The sequence below is a fragment of the Patella vulgata genome, chromosome 7 (assembly GCF_932274485.2).
Source record: "Patella vulgata chromosome 7, xgPatVulg1.2, whole genome shotgun sequence".
Taxonomy (NCBI): domain Eukaryota; kingdom Metazoa; phylum Mollusca; class Gastropoda; family Patellidae; genus Patella; species Patella vulgata.
In genome coordinates, this window is record NC_065885.2 from 24,460,090 (window position 1) to 24,476,829 (window position 16,740).

A 16,740-nucleotide genomic window follows, 5' to 3' on the forward strand; every position below is an offset into this window, starting at 1 on the left:
ATAAAAAAAAAATGCGAATTCTTTTTCAGGACCTTTGTTCTTCCTAGTCGCCCAAACGCTTATGACGTATTACGGAAAGCAAACCACCGCGTGTATTCACACGGCTTAGAAGAAGGCATCAGTGCTTTGAACAACAAGAAGTTAATTTAAGCAGGATGTCGAAAGGTTGTGGTACGTATTTTGTTGCTGGAACAGTGTCTTATTAAATTTGTTTATTTTAGAGAAGGGTATGGCTTGGTGTGTATAATTTGCAATTGTGGCATGACACTAGAGCATGTCCCATACTCAAAATAACTGTATTGCACATGTAAGAAAGATGGGTTACCAATCGGGTTTAGGTCATGGTAAAGGGACAACATCTTGTTACACATTATCTACCAGAATGAACATCTTGCTTCCAAGTACAAAATAGTGGTCCTAGTATGCGGAAGTCCAAAATAGACCTATTACTCAAAATACTCAAATTTCACTGCCCATTCCCCCGAAATCGTACACCGCGTGTTATCGGATAAACATTTTTTTTTAATTTCATCACTTTCTTACTACATAGCTGTTAATATCTACAAATAAATACGCTAAAAGTTGGGACAGCTACATGTATTATCAATGGATACTCTGATCTGGGGGTAATGGTGGCCAAGTGGGTAAGACGCTGGCTCGCTAGCCTGAAGGTATGGTGTTCGTTTCATGCATTGATCACTGATGCAGGACGGGGGGTCTGACAAGGACAGCTGTCTAGTCGTTCGCAGGAGACGAAAAACCGAGGTCCCGTGTACACATTGGCGTGCACGTAAAAGACCCCTTGACAGTTGGAATTTGATATAAGAGTAGGCCGTAGTGCCGCTGTCCGATCAAAATTTCCCTCATTGCACACTGTATGGCGTATTCCCGTCTTCATTAGCCCAGTTCTGAGTAGCTACGAGAACGTAGCTAAAAACGTTGAGATATACTGATGTGTTTGTTTTTAGCTAGGATTGGGTGCCTTTAGTTCCAAGTGGTAAGGCTGGGAATCGATATTAAATTTCAATATCGATTATCGGCAAGAATTTGTCAGCGATTATCGATAATAATCGATTATCATTCTTCCGGAAAAACCGAACTTTACCGACCTGTTATTTGTGTTGATCGAGTTACAGTAGTGTTATTATCCTAGTCTAATACTGTGCCGATGTACGTAAAAAAATCAATTAATGTAAAATAATTAGTTGCTAAATGTAGGATTAACTTTATTATTATTCTAAGTTTTGTTCTTGATTCATTTGAACCTTTTTTTTATTCCAATATCTCCGATAAATACAAAGACAATACATGGTTTCTCTTTGCAAGTTACTGGCGATCACACAGTGTTACTAATAATAGAATAAAATATAATAGAAGGCGTCTATTGATTGGACAATAAAAAAATAATTACCGGCTTTCAAAGTAGAAATTTTTATGATTGGTTAATTTTGACGAAAACCAAAGTAGAATTCTTCCAAGAAATTACGAGAGAAAAAGATATTTTCCCGGGAAGTCAAAAACGTGTTTTGTATGGGCTGTATCTGACATGATTTAGTAATAAAAGCTGAGTTGATCATTAATAATACAATTAGTTTTATCGTGAAAGCAGACAATTTCTCTACAAATCAATCAAGAGCAAAGAAGGGAGATAATTCTAATTTTACTATTTCACGTGCGATCGTCATTGTTCACAAAGTGCGTGGCCTATTTTAGTTTCAACTGGTAATAACAACAAAAACAACGAAAATATTAAAATAATGTATTTAATCTTAAAGTTTAGTTTTTTTACAGTAATATATATTTAAAATGTGCCAGTTTGTAAGCAGAGGGGGGAAATAGTTGTGTTGACGTTGCGTATTCGTTCATTCGTCTGCATGCCAGACTACGGCAAGTTCAGTCATGTGAAAGTGACCGTAACTTGCCGTCAGAAGGTAAATATACCGATAATCGATATTTGAATTTCAATATCGATTACCGTATCGCTAAATAACTTCTACCGATTATCGATTATATCGATATTTTTGCACAGCCTTACCAAGTGGCAAACTCAGTTTCGTTATTAATGCAGGTAACATCTTAAAGCTAAGATAAATTTATACTATTATGGCCAATTAAACTTAGTGGCACAACTATCGCCTAACTCCACATATTCGCGTTTAAATTAACGAAGCGTTGTTTTTATCCGACATACACCGTCATACACTAACGTTTAAAAATGGCCTTCTTAGTAACGGCTTAACACCTCGATTTTAAATACGATGATTTATACCCGTTTCAGGTAGGATTATATGTTTAATTGTAGTTGGGTGTGTCACAAATATTATAAATAACAATAATCAATCGTTGTTTTGATGAAATATATTGTCAATTTTGCTTACTGATGCCCGAGGCGATGCGATTCGCGTTCGGATTTGCTACGTGGAACTATATAGGACCATCCCTTATCTCGAAACACGGAGGGTTTAGAGATGAGGTTTGTTATCTAAGTTCGGAGCAGAACAGTAATATGTTAAACCCCAATTCATTCCATTTTGATACTCTGATCTATGTAGTATAGTACTGACAATAGTCGAGTGTTAGATTTTCGATTTGCCTTTTTTTTCTCGTGTGCTTCGGCTACGCCATTTCATCATGCTAGAAAACTTCATCTACTGAACATTCATATCTTCAGACGAGTGATTAGAATTGAAGTTATGCAAATGTGATTGTGTCTTCAAGGAGATTTCAATGCCAGCACATTTTAATTCAAATGTTGTTGATGATACTCCATACAATAAGTTTAAAACTTGTAGTGCCTTGAGCAAACGGCCGATATGGACTTAATGTGCTAAAGCAAAGAGACCTGTTGATAAGTATATTAAGGAAATTACACAAGCGTCTGAAAATGTTGTTGTTGGTATTATTTTCTGCTCACTGTTTTTGCAAAACTATTTGTTTTTCTTCAGGTCTTCAGAAACAAGCAGCAGTTGTAATACTGATTACATTGGTATGTGTCGACATTTTATTGTCAAATTACGATTGTTTAATCGCTTTCACAAACAATCGTTTACCTTGTGTTTGATAACAAGAGAATACTTGTTGAAACGCTGCACTATTAAAGTTTCAAGTGATTGTTATCCATAAATATGTGTTTGTGTTATTTCAAAATTAAAAGGAGATTAACTAAAGCCATACATACATATAACTATATGAACCAGGAACCGAGCATGACGTCATTGCTGCCATCTTTGAAATGTGATTGTCATAACCAAAATTCGGGTCCACGCGCAATTGTCCAAGGAATAAGCTTGCCAAATTTATCATCCAACGCACTTTATCGGCGGAGCCTTCTGTCTTTGAAGAATGTCCATACCCACAGAAATACAACAAGGCAGAATTTGTTCTTGGTCCCAAATTATTTTGAGGGCTTACGCTATTGCGTCACGCGTTTGTTATACAGAATGGGGAAATCAACCTGAAGTAAGTTGTTGGTTTGGCCTGTAGCCTACACTAAAAGCGTACTAGTTAGACACAAATACATTGATATATCGGTGATTGGGTTAGCCAGTAGCCGACACGAAACGCGTACACGTTGAATACAAATACATGGATATATCTGGATAAGCTTAGATTTATTAAATGGAAAGCTAGGATGTGTATGATTGGTATGGTGCCAATTATATAAATAAAAAAAAACTTGTTCATTTTGATCATTATTAAATACATACGATGTATGTCGCCTTTGTTTAATATATACTCAGCCAAATTAAAAACTTGACACTCGGGATTTTTGGAACTAGATTTTTAATATTTGGTTTAAGGCAACTATTTTAGTGTTATGTTGTGCACAGACGACCTTGACATCAACAGAAAGCAAGAATGCGTCTCGCCGAAAGTCCTTGACATTGATAACGTTCGTGATGTCACAGTACCCCCCAAAATGAAATTCAGACTTGGAGAACAATCGGAATAAAGTGTTTAGTAACGGTTGTGGCCTCCTCTAGCGTCACGTACTGCCACACGTCTTCTCATGGATCTCAGAACATTAGTAAACACTACCCGAGGAAGACGTCGCCACTGCTCAGCAAGAGCATGTTGAAGGTCCTGCAACGTCAGTGGTGTATTCACTTGCTGACGAACACGTCGACCCAGTTCGTCCCAGATGTGTTCAATAGGATTAAGGTCGGGGCTAAGCGACGGCCAATCCAGGACTTGGACACGGGCTCGAAGACCAGCAACCTGCAAGCGATTTCGAACAGTTTGTTCAGTTACACTTCCACCAAACATCTCTCTACTTGTGGAGGTTGCAGTGACAAATCTGTTTCTAAGATGACGTAATCGTATTGCTTGATCTTCCTGGAGTGACGTCACACGTGGCGCTCCCGCCCTTGGGCGGTCGGCAATAGTTCCAGTTTGAAGCACTCTCATTCTAAGATTAATTATTGTCTGGCGTGAACAATTAAAGGCTCTTGCAACAGTGACCACAGACTGACCAGCATACAGCCTACCTATAGCACGTAGACGTTCTACATTTGAAAGGCGCGGCATTTTCTAACAAAGATGAAAATAACCATTTTAATTTGTTTTTCCAGTTCAAGTTACGTGTGCGTGTTCAGTTTAAGCAAACTTGCATCGATTGACCTCACGAGTTTGTGTTTGCACGTGTTTTTCATGTTTTTCATCTTTATATGCTCAAAAGTCACGTGATCCACGTGACTTTACAATTTCTTACAACTTACTATCGTTTGAAACACTTTAAAATTTATTTGACTTACCAGAAAAAAAAATTTGTTGAAATTCATCAGTGTCAAGTTTTTAATTTGGCCGAGTAATATGAAGAATCACAATTCATTGTTTTACGGATTTTTATTTACTATAAATTAATTTAATTTGTAGCTATGTTGTGGGACAGAAGCGCAATTAAAAGCATCAGATTTTATTATACAAGGTAAAGACATTTTTTTACTATCTAAAATTGGCATACCATTGATGACATATGCAACTTTGTTATTTCAGCACGTCACCAGGTAAACTCCAATGGTATAAAACGCTTGTTTCGATTAATCAATTGGGAAGATGCTTCTTGTAGGCCAGTCGGTGAGGTTCGGGACACAATGACCGATTTATAAATGAGTATTTATACTATACTAACCCCTTTTAGAAGACTGAGCTTGGATCCAATTTACATTTTTACCCCTCAATAGGGTTTCGGATGGCTTAATAAGGCGCTGGTTAAATAAACAAGAGGTCAGTGGTTTGACCCATTTGTTGGTCGAGAAAGTTACCCGGTATATTCCAGCGTACTTTTCCCCTTGTCAACGGTGCAGGACGGCGGGCATGGTAAGGGACAACGTATAGTTGTTGGAATGGGACGCAAACCCCGAGTTCTAATGTACACATTGGCGTGCGCCTAAAAGAACCCTTGATGATATTTTGAATTTGGCCAAAATTTCCCTCATAGCACGTGGTACATGCCCGTCTTCATTAGTCCGGTCGATACAGAATAGTAGGTGGTTAAATCCCATTTCCTTTCTGCTATCTACGTTGTTTTTCCATATTTTTTTACAGTGGACTTGGCGTGCCCGAAAACAGCAACAGGCACGGCTAGGATAAAGGTGCTAACTGATATACCCGATACTCTACCATTCGCTTATTGTCGTCATGCCTTTAAAGCTTATGACATGAACTATGTTTCGACTGGGGAATTTGGAATGGATGTATCCTTTAATGGTAAAGATACAGGCTGTGTTTTTTCCGTGAGTTAAGTTTTAATCAAGATTCATAATGTTCATATTGTAGTCCTAGGTTTATACCATAAATACTATAGGGAAGCGTCACGATTTTAATAGTTTCCATGGATGCCAATTTGACTTAGTTTTTTAAACGCACACATTTTCATGTGTACGTATATTGTCGTGTCGTCGCCCCTGTCCGTCCGGACTTCCGTCTGTCCGTTCACAATTTGTTTGTGGACACTCTACAGGTCACAATTCTTATCCGATTTTGACGAAACTTGAAATATAGGCTTATTTCCAAAAGATCTGTTCCTATCGATATTGGCATGTATCATATTTTTAGCTTGTGGTCCCTCTAGAGGTAAGTTTTTATCAGATTTAAAAAAAAACGTTTGAATATATTACACCCTATAATTTTATACTATTTGCGTACAAGGAGCGGCCCTTTTGTTCGGCAGTTGCGGCCCGATTCTCACGAAATTCGGGCCGTAACTGCCGAACAAAAGGGCCGCCCCTTGTACGCAAATAGTATAAAATTATGTAATGCCAAGCTTTGGACTGTCTAGAAGTCAAAATTAACCATTTTAATGAAACTTAAGATAAATCTTTATAGCCCAAAAATCTGTCCATAACTTTCTGGATTATGACCTTTGATTGTACGAAAAATCGCCTTTTGTTAGCTTGTTCTCTATCCATCCCTTGCAAATTGTGGGCGTATCCTTTTTTATGTTATATTTTTATTCGGATGCATATTTCATAAACCTTTCAAAATATGTGTATTAAACTTTGTACACGCATTAACCATTTCTAGTATTTCTCCCGTCTACTAAGTCGAAAATTCTCAGTTTGGCCATAGAAACCTAGTTTTGGTATGCTATTATTCCCGGGCACTTGAAAGACCGTTTATGAAAATTTGTTTGGCATCAATCTTTTCATTGAAACAAATTTGACGTGATTACAGTAGGCTTAAAATTAGTGTCGTTTGCTTATTAGATTTGCGGTTAAATGAATTCCGTAATTCATTCGGCCACGTCTTTGTTTATTATAGTATTCAATTACTTGACTGGATAATTTTGCAAACTTATAGAGACATCTGTAAAGTATTCTATACATACATCAAAAGTGTCTAGACGTTAGAATGGGACGGAAAGACTGGCGACTTGTAGGTCGAAGCGCCAAAATTCCCCTATTTGTACAGTGTTGGTACAGTACAGAAATTTAAGACCTTAAACAACATTTTTTTTCATTGCTTCATTGGAAATTCCTATTATCCCAGTATTTCATTGTGATTCCCGTTGTCTTGTTTCTTAAATTGACGCATTCCCATTATCCTTGCATTGTCTTTGGCGTTGTGCGGTTTCTTATATTGCAGAAATCCGCCGGTGTAAATATATATAGTATAGAAGTATACGTACCATTGTCTGGCGGTGTATTTACATCTGAAGATAAACCACATCTAGTAACCTGTTCCTACGAAGATACGGGTATACAGGAATCGAACCCTACCGAATTTTCAGATGCGTAAGTAAATACTGTCCATTGTCGGGTAAGTAAATGGTAGGACGTTAAACTCCAAGAGTTATTTCGGGTAATTAAATGGAGTCTAGAACAATATTGGGTGCAAAAAGGCATCCGCCGTTCCGACATAATTTGGATTGACTTCAACTTTATATGGTTTTGACTGTATTTGAAGAATTGATTTTCGGACAAGGAGCTTGGCACCAATCGCTACTCGTTTTGTTTTTCATCTTGTGGCAACTCTGTTCGAAGAAAACCATTCTTGTTCTATTAGTGTTTAAAGTTACTCCATCGAGGGTGATATCGCAGACAAATAATTGTCATATTTTTATTTTCTTAGCGCATGCCCCGTGGTCTTTCCTGGAATGAACTCAGACCAGGGACCGAAACACAACCGCAAGAAAAAAGCCTATTCGTTCGTTCCTAACGTTTAACGTCCACTTCCACCATAGGTGATATAGTAGACAAGAAAAAGCCTAATGCTCCACCAAATTAAGTATGATCGTAATAAAACTTGACATACTTGTTCATTGCAATTCGAACTTGTTTTTTTTCCAGTAAGAAACCAATAGAAGAGTCTTTGTATAATATGGGTAAAATTAGTAAATCAGACGTGGACCTTTATCTTGAAGATCTGAAAAAGTCTAGGGTTAAATCAGGAGTACATCTTGGAAACACTGTTCGTTTGATCGCCATTTTAAAAGGTTGGTGATTTCTTTTTTTGTAGTTCAAAGGTCAACTGGGAATCGTAATCATATTCAGTCTAGAGACAAATAAATCGGAGATGAAATTCAATTTGTATACGCCCACATGACATCTGGTCAGGTTTTTTCGAAATTTTATAGAGAAATGTGGATAACGTCGACTCGACACCAACTAGGTCATTTCGGGACTAACATTTTATTTCAATAATTCGCTTGCGGGTAGGGGTCTTTAGCAGTGGGAGATTGGACAGGCGACCCTACTCCTTGTCACGTACAATCGGGGAATCGAAACCACGCCAGTTGACTCATTGACAGGCCTTACGATACAGAGCGCACGTGCTAACCATTCGGCCATCCAAGCCCCCACCCGAATTTCAGGAATCTCGTTTTAAAGTCTTGTGAACGCAATAGAAGCTACAGACTTTGTGTAGTATTGAAGGTGAAGTGTCTAGTACTATCGCTTTAGATCATAAAGAAATGGAACCCAATCTGTTATGGACAACAAAAAAAAAATTAGATGTCACTTTGTCCTGTGCGATGCCATAAGGATCAGTGCTTGGTCCTGTATTTGTACTATATACTCAAATTAAAGAATCCTTAAATCGTAGAGCAGCTTGGTCACACTCCATTTAGACCTGGATGACATACAACAGTCTAAAATTGAATGATGAAAATACTGAAGCTATGTTAGTTGGAATCTTTTATAAACTACGGAATATAACAGAAAAGAATACAACAATCGGTAATTCAATGATCGACTGTCAGTCTGGAAAGCATTGGTGTTTTCCTTGAGTCATCGCTTACTATGGAAACACACGCGTTGATGAATTGTGCCGTATATGTTTATATAGATACGTTGCAACAGAGACATTCGCCACCTCATCACGACAGATTCTGCTAAAACATTAGTTCAGGCGCTAATACTGTTGTCCCGTATTGATTATGCAAACATTTTGCTCTTCGGACTCGCCCAAACACTTACATATAAATTACAAAGAATCCAGAACATCGCTGCCAAGATTGTAGCAAGAACTTCAAAATATTCATCCATGACTTCGGTGCTAAAGTCTCACTGGTTGCCTTGTCATTAGTGTATACCAATGTCAAAATAATCTCGCTCCCTTGTATTTGTCTGAACTTTTGACAAACTATAAACAAGACTAAAACAGATTGGTGATAAAGTTAGTGCAGCTGCACCTCGCCTTGGAGTCAGTTACCAATAAACATTAGAGAATCCCAAACTTTAACAATCTTTAGTCACAACTAAAAACTTATTTGCTTAAACTCTTATTATCCGGATTAGAAACAGATTGTTTATGTGTGTTTTTTATGGACGGGAGACTCCTTAAATGTTGTACTTTGAGCATGCGTATATGGATGGATTATTAAGCGCATTACAAGTATACATTATTATTATTAAAGTTTATTATTCAAGTGGCTGTAGTTTTGCTACCGGCCCTTCAATTTCGATTGGACATAGGATGATGCTGGACATTACCATTGCGGTCACGATACGATACGTATTGCGATTCAGGTGCTACGATTCGTATCGTAGGATGTGAATAATTGATATTTTTAGTCATCCATTGGTGTGGATCAAAATAAGGACCAAAACAATTTAAGAGTTTTTATGTACATATGTGTAACGTGGATCATTAGGGTTACTTACTGAAGCGACAAAAACAGAAAAAAAATCGTGATGCATCGATTATCGCCATAGGGTGAATTGCGATACATCGATTGAACGATATACCGTGCTGGTACTACCATTGGACGTTAAAACCCATGTCATTATTTGCCAAATCCCCTTGTGCTTTGTGACTAGGAATATAGACGGGAATCGCAAGACTGTTCGCGTGCAGGACTACGTGGGTACTCCACTGCTGGAGAACTGCAAACAAATTGAAAAAGAACCTGTTCGTTTCAAAACCCTTGTCAAGTGGCCTATAACCCCATTTCGTCAAAGATGCCTTAGTTAATGGCGTTTGATACAAAATATTTGGATTAGCGGTATCGCTTATGCATTATTTGGTAATATGAACTTAAAGAGGCATTATGTAAGATTCGATAAAGAGATGAGTTATCGCTATAATAGTTATGAAAACAGAATATACTGACTATTTGTCAAATTGCTTCCCTGAACCGAGATAGTAGCGATTCAATTTCAGGCTAGCCTCAGTCGTCATTACTAACGTTCTTGGAATAGTAAACAGTCGTGATTATCCATTTTGACGTAACCCATTCGTCACAAAATGTATTCAAATCCACTAAATGTCACAGGCTAACGATGGCATCGAGAGTTTGATTATGGTCTTGATGAATTAATTAATGACTAATTAATAATTTAGACATTTCATCCCTAGAGAAAGACCTGCAATAGGCAGATTTAGCTCTTGAATAATGCATGTTTTACATTAATGTGGTAAGAACAGAACAAAAACTAACTTTTCATAAAGCAACATGTGACTGCTTTTAGTTGTCTTTATTAATCAAGTCTATACAGAATATTTCATTTGGGTTGATTCAAGAATTTCAGAACTTCAATAAATATTCCCGACGAATTATATTCAGTTATAAAGGTGGTAAAAAAAACACCAACCATGGACGTTGAAGACATTTTTATATTGTAATTTTATACACATTGTAGGTAAATATTCTGATGAAGTGAGTTTTCAAGCGGTATCGTGTAGAGCTATTGGTAGAGGAAATGCCTACCCTATTTTGGTGGGTGGGTAAGTAACCCAACGCTTTGAATTTTTTGTAGGGAAACAGATTAGTGATTAATACCCCCCCCCCCCCATTTCCTTCGATGAATTTTGTTGGTCTATAACAGTTATCTGAACATTCCGATAACCTTTGGAACCACAAAGAGTCCAACATGACAAAGCATCTGAAGGGGGTTGGCTATATCCGGTTGGGGTTGAGGGGGTACTTTAAATAGAACTAGGATTGTTTTAGAAAATGTGTATGCGTGCCTCTATAATTTTAAAAAGTTTTTCGGACCCCCCCGCCACCCCATCCCACAATACGTATCAGCGTAGCACCTTGTACATTCGGCGACTCGCAGGCCGAGACAGGATTGAAACCAGCATTTTGTCGGCATTTCCCTTGTCTCCCTCCAAAATTGGGAATTCGGTTGCATGACATAAATAAGGATACATTAGACCACTTTAAAGTTACTGTACTAAAGACGCGGTAAAGCAGGCAAGTGCGTTTGCGGCAGTCCAATTTTCCACATTTTCACACCACCTCATCTGTAAACTCCGCGTCTTCGGCGTCGTCTGTAAACGGAATTTGTTACGGCCATTTCAGTTATGCCCTCCCCCCACACACACCACCTAACATTCATCGAGTCCGCACGCCTATGACATTTCCAATGGTCTGTAAACTAACCCTTGAATTAAGAAGTATCTGTTATATTTTTATATAAAATAAGAATGGGCATTTGAAGAAGTTCTTAAGCCTCTTGACTTTTATAAATTTAGGACACATTTCGATATTTGTAGATGTGGCGATGGTATAGTTATATCAAGATCTAAAGGGTTTTTAACAACTGGCAGGAGAACTGTAAGTCCTTACTTCCGGTCATTTCGGCTGCGTGGATCTCGTTCACTGACGTTTGATTGTACATTTGCCATCTGTAAAAAAAACTGTGATGGGGTAAGATGTTTATTTTCTTAAGGCAGATGTGCCAGCCGATTAATACAGATTTCCAACGTTCTTAAATTTATATTTCCGTAGTCTATACAATTCAGGGAATTCCTTAATTGTTACGCAAAATGCGCATGAATATTATATTGGCTAAGTTTGATCGTTGTTAGGTAATTGGTGTGTCTGTATAGAGCATCTTGTAACGTTTTCTTTCTTCGGTTAATCTATTCCACTCCTCGTCAAAGCAAACCAAAAATGTAGTTCAATAATTCAGTAATGCCATTGATGGAATCAAATTAATCCTAAATAGATGCAAGAAATTTTATTAATTGTAATCAAGTATTTTTTTTTTTATATATAAGAATTCTTGTAGTAACCAGCTTTATAGAAGTAAAAGATCCGTTCGATATGTAAGGGTTTTAGCAGGTAAGCTGTATCATAAATGATCCTCCATATAAAAGAATACTGTATATTGAATCTTACGAAAAATTTTTTATACGCCCACATTTTCATGTTGACGTATATTGTTGGCACCCCTGCCCGCCCGCCTGTCTGTCAATCCGTCCACAATTTGTTTGTGGAAACTCTACCGGTCACAATATTTATTCGATTTTGACGAAACTTGAAATACAGATCTCTCCCAAAGATCTAGGTTCCTTTCGGTATTGGAATGTATCTGACCATAACTTCATGGATTATGACCCCTGATTGTACGAAAAGTCACTTTTTTTTTAGCTTGTGGACATTCTAGAGGTCACAATTTTCATCTTATTTTGATGACACTTGAAATGCAGTTTATAACCCAAAGATCTTGGTTCCTTTCGATATTCACGCAAATTGGACTGTAATTTCCTGAATTAGGGCCCTTGATTGTACGTAAAATCTCGTTTTTAACTTGTGGTCCCTCTAGAGGTCACAATTATTATTCGATTTAAAAATAAAAATGTTCCAATATATCACCGTAATGCTGTTCGAATTTCGTGAAAATCCGACCAAAACTGCTGGACAAATGGCCGCCCCGCGTACGCACATGGTGTAAAAGTATGTAAAACCAAGGTTGTGGACACTCTAGAAGTCACAATTTATCTGATTTTGGTGAAACTTGACATGTATGATTATAATCAAAAGATCTTGTTTTTGTCGAGAAATGGTATATCAAGGATTTCATCAGATTTTGATGCAAATTGAAATGCATGTTTATATCCCAAAGATCTTGGTTCCTTTCGATATTCGCGCATATCGGATTCGTAATTTCCTGAATTAAGGCCCTTGATTGTACGGAAAATCGCGTTTTTAGCATGTGTGGTTTATAAAAGAGGTCACTAGTTTTATCCGATTTAAAAAAGTGAATCTATCACCGTTACACACTAAGATCCACACTGATCATCAGTGAATATTCGCTAGGCCGCGACAATCACTGATAAGGATGACATTGCGACAATGAGTCACAAATATTAACTTTTTTCCTCCAACAAATTAAATTCTAAAAATTTCTTTATGTATTAGAAAACTAAAGACGTTTGAAGTTTTTGTAGGTAAAAATTATTTCCTATTTTAGTGTAAATGGGTATTAAAATGAGAAAAGGCGCCATTCTGCTCGAATCTGTAACGTCTTATGTAAACAATGCACGCGCCATTGGGCCAATGATTGACACCGCGTGATATGACGTCATTTGTTGAAGGCAGTCATCTTTTACAGAGATATTAGAAGACTTTCCTAATACTCTGTGAAACAGATTGACTAAGATCTTGGTTCCTTTTGATAATCGCGCATATCCGAGCTTAACTTCCTGGATTATGGCCCCTGTTTGTTAGAAAAATCGCATTTTTAGCTTGTGGATTTTCTAGAGGTCACACAATTTATTTTCCGACTTTAAAAACCGTTAAAAAAAATCACCATTCCACCATAATGAAGGTTGAATTCGAATTTCGGGAAAATTGAAATCAAACTGCCCGACAAAATAGCCGCTCTTTGTACGCAGATTGTGTAAAGGTATGAAATACGAAGGTTGTGGAACCTCTAGGGGTCACAACTTTTATCCGATTTTGATGAAACTTAAAACATAACTTTATATTCCAAACATCTCACTCTCTTTTGATATTTGCGCATTTCAGACATAACGTTCTGGATTATGACCCCCGATTGTACAAAAAATCGCTTTTATTTTTAGCTTGTTCTCTGCTCATATTTTGCAAAATGTGGGCGTATCTTACCTGGCAGCCGCTGGTTCATATATAAAAAATATCAATAATGTAAAAAAAAATCACGAGGCTTTGGCTTTGCCTTTTTTGTTTCTCACCTTTATCGACGAGTGTTTTTGATATCAAAAAGGCAAGTCGAAGATTTTATTTATCATCCAACCCTTTCTTACACGCGAAAATAAATAACTGACAAATTGGATTGATGTAAACCATATGTCGCGCAGGAGAATATGAAAGTTATTCCAGAAGCGATATCAACTGTAGAATGTGTTACTGGGTGAAAAATTACCGTAACCTTTGAACAGCTTCGTCTCATAGGTGGACATTTTAAAGTGTCGGATATTGTCATTCAGATATTTTGTTCTGTTGATCCAATCGCTCATCTGACAAACTAATATTTGGTAGGCATTTTGAAGTGTCGGATATTGTCATTCAAATATTTTGTTCTGTTAATCTAATCACTCACCGGACAAACTAGTACTTGATGGACATAGTGTTCGATATTGTCATTCAGATTTCGAGTTGTGTTGATCGAAACGATCACCTGACAAACTGATACTTGGTGACATTTTATAGTGTGCAATATTGTCATTCAGATGTTGTTGTGTCGATATGGATTTGAAGTACAGACAGGGGGTGCTAGATGGTCGGTCGGGAACGTTCCAAATTGATGGAATTGCAATCGGATGTCCCGAAAATTAGATCAGTCATATTTCTTTCAGACCCGAAAACCAACCAGTGTGACGGAATAGTGACGTGATCAAAGTAACGAGGTCATGTTTTATAGCTTTGGCGAGGGATGGATATAGTATCAAATTTAATTTGCGTGGGCGTTTATTCTATTGCCACGTTATTAACTTACAGGTGCCCAATGTGTTCTTTACGAGTGCACGTAAAAGAAACCTTAATAGTTTGAATTCGAAATAATTGTAGGCCGTAGCACCGCTGTCCGGGCAGAGTTTCCATTATAGCAAATTTCATGGCGTATGCGGTGTCCATTATCCTAGTTGGTGCAGAAAAGTAGGAAACCCCATAGTTACATCAGATCTCGATCTGATTAGACTAATAAAACCCGTTATAGTGTGAAAACTGTCAGGGTTTTTTTAGAAGTAGCAAATCAAATACATGTATTTAAGAAATTGTTTCAATGTGTGAGTATAAGTATGTGTAATTTGTTTACTAGATGGTTCGATGAAGATAATATCGCTTAAAGATGCTCTTATAAATGAAGAGGATGGGGATGATGATATCGAAGATGATATCGAAGACGAGTCAAGTCTGTCTATGCGGAATGAGTCTTCACAGGTAGATATGCATTTCCATATACTTGCACTAAACGTGGTTGAAAAATTTCGAGAAGCTAATGACCTACTTTGATGACTCTTGAAGGTTATATTTAATAATGAATTTCGATGATTTGTTTACCTTGTATTTGTGGGTCTGTTTTCATTTTAACAGTATGCACTTTGTGTAGTGTGTACAAATGCAAGTTATATTTAACTAGACACCCCCCCCCCCCCTCCCCTGCGCCCAGTGTAATTAGACTACCTGTTGACGTATGTAGTTTAGAGCGTTCAACATTCGTGTTTTCTTGTCTTGACTTTGAAATAACTATTATTGATCTTGTATTTACCGTGTATGTTTCAGTTTTGTTTGAATAGTTTTGTCTATATATAGTAGTTTCGCATTTTGTTATGTTGTATTAGCTTGATAACGTTAATAGAATACTCTTTAAAACGTCGCGTAAATATATTAGTAGCTGTTTTCCATAAGTATGTGTTATAGTTTATTGTTCTATCAAGTTACAAGATGCCACTAAAAGATTATAATTTTATTAAGACTATAACCAGATTTATTTTAAATAAAATTCGAAAGGTCATATTTTTTTTTCGAAATTTGCATAAACTTATAGCATGAACCGATGTGTTTGAATTAATTTGGGTCCATATTTTTTTTCTCTGTATAGGCAAGACGGAAGCAAGTGCCAGTTGAAAAGAAACTCTATGTTCCCATGAATTCAATGGTCGGAGATGCTGATACGCACTTCATCGTTCGTGACCAGACAGATGAAAAACGTAAAATGGTTCAGGCATCGGTTTGGTCAGGAATTGATCTTGGAATGTGGACACTTTTGGTTATTACTATGGGCTTCTGTCTACTGACTGTTCAAATAGTGGTGTTGATTACAAGAAGACTATTGCTGTTATTCCAAGAGATTATAACCATTTCTACGTTCAAGCCATACGACTTAAATAATAATTCTAAAACGAAAGTAGCTGTAATTGGATTCAGTGACCAATAAAGAACTAACCATACCCTGAGTTTGAATTACTGATGTATAGAGGGGTTGAGTCGTCTAATGCGTTCACTTTAGATCCAAAGGTGTTGATGTAGTTTCGATCCCAAGCTTGTATTGACAGTGGGTATAGGGGTCGCCAGCCTTCTGATGCTAAAGCCCCTTACGCGCAAGCGAATTCTTGAAATACAATTGTACCATATGTAACTATTTGTCGCTTTCAGTGACGTATAATTAATTATGCGATAAGAATAACAGTTACTCCCACCACGCCCCTTTCTGGGTGAAATGGCCACCTCCCTCGATTCAATACATTTTCGACTAGATTAGCCTTTACTCTTCTGATCAGAAAATAGCATCCCGTCCAGCGACTTTTACAAAATCTAGCCGTTGCTAGATTAGTCTGGAATTCCGAAACATTTAGGTACGTTATCCCCCTTAAACACAAAAGGAATAGATTCGTTTACCAACAATGAAAGCTTTTTTTAGTTGATAAATTCACGGAAGACCAAAGAAAAGCAATCTGATTAAAACACAGATCCAATTTCGTTTACACGTCTTTACTACACTAGGATCTGGAAGAGTTGTTATATAACCCGTCTTTTTGGAGGATGTAAGAGATTAGCCAATGAAACGGTGAGGTGCACGGAACTGC

At 37.3% G+C, this 16,740-nt stretch overlaps 1 protein-coding gene across 1 annotated transcript; it reads left to right on the forward strand.

Annotated features, from left to right (window-relative positions):
• Positions 1–54: 54 nt before the first annotated feature.
• Positions 55–16,110, forward strand: LOC126828636 (vitelline envelope sperm lysin receptor). Its single transcript, XM_050558522.1, has 11 exons — positions 55–171; positions 2,946–2,986; positions 4,876–4,927; positions 5,548–5,735; positions 7,087–7,235; positions 7,791–7,936; positions 10,584–10,668; positions 11,443–11,596; positions 11,950–12,013; positions 14,973–15,094; positions 15,756–16,110. The coding sequence occupies exons 1-11, from the start codon at positions 156–158 to the stop codon at positions 16,089–16,091; spliced, it is 1,353 nt and encodes a 450-aa protein (XP_050414479.1). The 5' UTR covers positions 55–155; the 3' UTR covers positions 16,092–16,110.
• The last annotated feature ends 630 nt before the right edge of the window (positions 16,111–16,740 follow it).